We start from the raw sequence: 4,370 nt of genomic DNA, 5'->3' as shown, positions 1-4,370 counted from the left end.
CCCTCCCTCTCCCTCTCCCTCCCTCTCCCTCCCCGTCCCTCTTCTTCTCCCTCCCTCTCCCTCCCTCTCCCTCAATACATTCCCCCAGTAATAGGGGTAAGAGTCACCTGCATCATTTACTGGGAACCTGTTTGCCAGGTGAGTGGGGGTCTGTATTGATTGTGGGCTGGTTTATGAATGTTTTTTTTTCCAGTTTATCTGCTGATCCTGCCAGACAGGAGGATTCCTGAAACCAGGGAGAGTTGAACAGAGTGACAATGTCTGAGTGAGATGTGCTGTGAACACTAGTCCCCTCTCCTGGAAACCACTCTCTGCTTTTCCCTTGCAGATGTCGCCGAGTGCACAGAGAAGGTACTGCCCACTGTAGCCACCCCAGTCCAGACTAGCCATGGCAGCCGGGGTCGCGGCCTGGTTGCCCTTTGCCCGGGCTGCTGCAATAGGATGGATGCCAGTGGCCAACTGTCCCATGCCCCTTGCCCCAGGAGACAAGAATAAGAAACAGGATGAGCTCATCATCCTCAATGTGAGCGGCAGGCGCTTCCAAACTTGGAAAAACACCCTGGAGAGATTCCCAGACACCTTACTGGGCAGCACAGAAAAGGAGTTCTTCTTCCATGAAGAAACTAAGGAGTATTTCTTTGACCGGGACCCTGACATCTTCAGGAACGTGTTGAATTTTTACAGGACGGGCAAGTTGCACTACCCAAGGCATGAGTGCATCTCAGCCTATGATGAAGAGCTGGCCTTCTTTGGCATCATCCCGGAGATTATTGGGGACTGCTGTTATGAAGAGTACAAGGACAGGAAGAGGGAGAATGCTGAGAGATTGATGGATGATAGTGACTCAGAGAACAAAGCGGAGGGCAACCTTCCGTCCCGAACCTGCCGCCAGACCATGTGGAGAGCCTTTGAAAACCCTCACACCAGCACCTTAGCGTTAGTCTTCTATTATGTGACTGGCTTCTTCATTGCAGTGTCAGTGATCACCAATGTGGTGGAGACTGTGCCCTGTGGCATTGGCCCAGGCGATGTCAAAGACCTGCCCTGCGGGGAGAGGTACGTGGTGGCTTTTTTCTGCCTGGACACGGCCTGTGTGATGATCTTCACGGTCGAATACCTCCTCCGGCTCTTCGCTGCCCCCAGCCGCTACCGGTTCATGAGGAGCGTGATGAGCATCATTGACGTGGTGGCCATCATGCCTTATTACATTGGCCTGGTGATGACCAACAACGAAGATGTGAGTGGAGCCTTTGTCACCCTGCGGGTGTTTCGCGTGTTCCGGATTTTCAAGTTTTCTCGCCATTCCCAAGGTCTGAGGATCCTCGGCTACACTTTGAAGAGCTGTGCCTCTGAACTTGGGTTCCTCCTCTTCTCCCTCACCATGGCCATCATCATTTTTGCTACTGTGATGTTCTATGCTGAAAAAGGGTCAACACACAGCAAGTTTACAAGTATTCCCGCCTCTTTCTGGTACACCATTGTCACCATGACAACACTGGGGTAAGTCTCAAGGTTTTTACTTTCTACACTCAACCCGCCACCCCGTATTCTGATAAAGAGGCCCCAAACTCTCCCTTTTTGTGTGCGAGTACTGGTTCGCTTGAATACTTCAATACAGCCATTAGCCAAATAAAGTGGATTTTTAACAAGTACCGCGCACCTCCCCCCGCTCCCAGCCCGGCATTCGCTTTACAACGTAATCTCAAATTAATATATGATAACATCGCCTTTATTATTTAGTAGCATAGGGCAAAGCGTCGAAAGTAGAAAAAGGATTAATTAAATATCGTTTCAGCTCCAGATTAGGCATTGAACTTTCATGATTTGGCGAGCAGCCTGGACGTCTATAATTACATTCTCGGAATTAACTCTGTTTAATCCCCTTTCCTAAGGAGTACCAGACATTGCCAACAGTTGCTGCATTTCACACGGAGACAGAGAGGCAGCACCAGATATTAATTTTTGTCAGGCAGGGGGGCAGAAAGTTTAATTCGCAACCAGTGCGTGCAAAGGAGCGAGTGGAACTGTCTCATACAGTGGCAGATCCCGAATTGTACTCAACAATGTGGTAGTTAACTGTCACTTTCCTTAGTTACTGCACGCTTCCACTACGGGGCAACAGATTAGACGCCATCCCTGGAGAGTCTTATTTATGTGAACATCAACTGCTGTATTTCATTTCCTCAAGAAGGAATTTCAGATGGGGGAAGGGAGAAGAATGATTTTCTGCTTTCGGAAATCGCTCTGCAATCTGCAGTAAAACGATGCATTTTCGTTCATTGACTTGGTCTAAAGAAAGACAAGATTGTGTATATAATCTGAGCGGTGTTTCTACAATAGGATTCACAAAAACAAACGTGTTTCCTCAGACCTCCTGGGTTAATGACCTTAAGGTTTATTCGTTTAAGTAACAGCCATAAAGTTTCTTCAAGGGAACTTGGTAGATGAGTGCTGTAATGCTCAAAGCTGATGAATGCCTCTGTCCATGGTGCTGAACTACGACCTCCTCATTTCTCTGCAAATTACAGGTCGTTTGGGATATACGTGGAAGTGATGGTTGTTCCAGCTTTTCATGCTGTCATTCTCGCCGTTTGCAATCTTTTCATTGTCCACATGGTACTGCTAGATTGTAGAAAGATAATGTGAGACTGCTTCCTTCGTCTGCCAAGATTCAGAAGCTATCAGTCTGGCTTCTGAGTCAAGAGGGCGGTGTGTCCACCTCACATTCCGAAACACATGATTCCGGACACTGAGCACTGAGGGAGTGCTGCACTGTCAGAGGGGCTATCTTATGGACTTTAACCCTAGCTTCTGCCTGTCCCTTCTGACTGGTATAAAAGAGGCCGCTGTGCTATTTATTTGAGAAGTTGAGCTTTAATCCCCATCATGCTGAGCAATGTTTACCCCTCATCCACTTCATTAAACAATAGACCATTACTTCATTATTCCTTGTGGGAGCTTGCAGCAATCAAATTGCCCCCCCACATCTCCTACATTATAACATCTCATCAGCAGGAAGATATTTCAGGACGTCTTGTAATCAAGAAAAAGTGCTATTAAGATGGATGTTTTACTTGCCCTGGGTGCCTTTGCATAACAGGGCGGTTAGCTCAATTGGCCAAGTGATGTCAACAGTGTGTTTTCAATTCCTGCATCAACTGAGGTTACCATGAAGAACTGTCCTCTCAACCTCTCCCCTGAGGTGTGGTGACACTCAGGTTAAACCACCACCAGTCCTCCATATCACTCCCCCTTTGTCTCTCTCTCCAATGAGGGAGAAATCTGGTAGATCATGGCAACTTTACTTTCTTCTACAAGAGGTGTCCTGAGCAATGTAGGAAACAGATGTTAAGCAAAATACTGACACTGGTGCAGAGTATACAGAGTTTTTTTTTGTTTATCAGTTTATGATAAAATTACATTCTTATTTGGAAATTTATAAGTAAACTCAATTCAGAGCAATCACACTAAGTAAGAATTTTAAAAACAAAGGTCAAACTTTTATTTCTATCTTTAGTTTGGCCCCAATGATTTATCCAGCGCTAGGACATCCATGGGTCAATCATTTATCTCTGGAGATTGGAAATAACTAAAGTTATCAACAGAGAATGACATTATACTTTGATAACTCAGATCTACTTAAAATCTGAAGTAGTATTTGATTTGGAGATCATATTCACATTTAAATACATATCCATTCTTCAGGAACATTCATTTCTGCTTAAATGGAAGCATTTTATATGACATTTTCTTAGCCTCATGAGGACAAGGCACGGATGGTACACCAGTATTTTTAGAACAATAGAAAAGCCATTAGGCCAAACCAACCTATTTATTTTTAATATATTCACTTCATCTTTGTGTTTTATCACCATAATTGCTAATCAATTCTCTCTCTCTAAATGGACTTGATTATGTTCTCAACTCATTTTACAATCTCTGCTTCAATAACCTTCCATAGTAACGTGCATCGTAACTCTACTACATGTTCTGCAAAAATTTTCATCTGACATCCTGCCTGGCTCATTTTCTTCCTTTTCATTTTGATCTCCTGAGTAGTTAAAGCCTGCACCATTCTCAAGAATTTGCTTACATCAGGTAATGAATCCATCCTGACTACTGTTGCAGATCAAGAATAATATTCAAAGTAAAAAAAGATGAGAACAATAAGGCTTCGATACATTGCCCTCAGATTTATTGCCTTCTGATCCAGTAGAACTGTCTTATTATCTATTTTGTCTTCGAAATAGTCGGACCACAAAATGACCCCTGAATGAAAAGGTTGTAAAGACGGTCTGCTGTCTGACAGTTTTGAATTCCCTTCTTGTCCTATCCCCTAGAAAGTGATTCAAAGAAATTTTATCAAATGT

General features: G+C 44.3%; 1 protein-coding gene across 3 annotated transcripts in view; it reads left to right on the top strand.

The window, feature by feature from the left end:
• The first annotated feature begins 388 nt into the window (after positions 1-388).
• Positions 389-4,370, top strand: part of kcnd3 (potassium voltage-gated channel, Shal-related subfamily, member 3) — a 329,540-nt gene continuing 325,558 nt past the window's right edge. For all 3 annotated transcript variants that reach the window (XM_048612098.1, XM_048612097.1, XM_048612096.1), the window contains exon 1: positions 389-1,500. In XM_048612098.1, the coding sequence (XP_048468055.1) occupies positions 389-1,500 (1,112 nt within the window). The remainder of the gene's footprint in view (positions 1,501-4,370) is intronic.

The sequence above is a fragment of the Rhincodon typus genome, chromosome 25, assembly GCF_021869965.1.
Source record: "Rhincodon typus isolate 14 chromosome 25, sRhiTyp1.1, whole genome shotgun sequence".
Lineage (NCBI taxonomy): Eukaryota > Metazoa > Chordata > Chondrichthyes > Orectolobiformes > Rhincodontidae > Rhincodon > Rhincodon typus.
The sequence above is the reverse complement of the archived record's forward strand: the minus strand, read 5'-3'. Positions and strand labels throughout refer to the sequence as shown.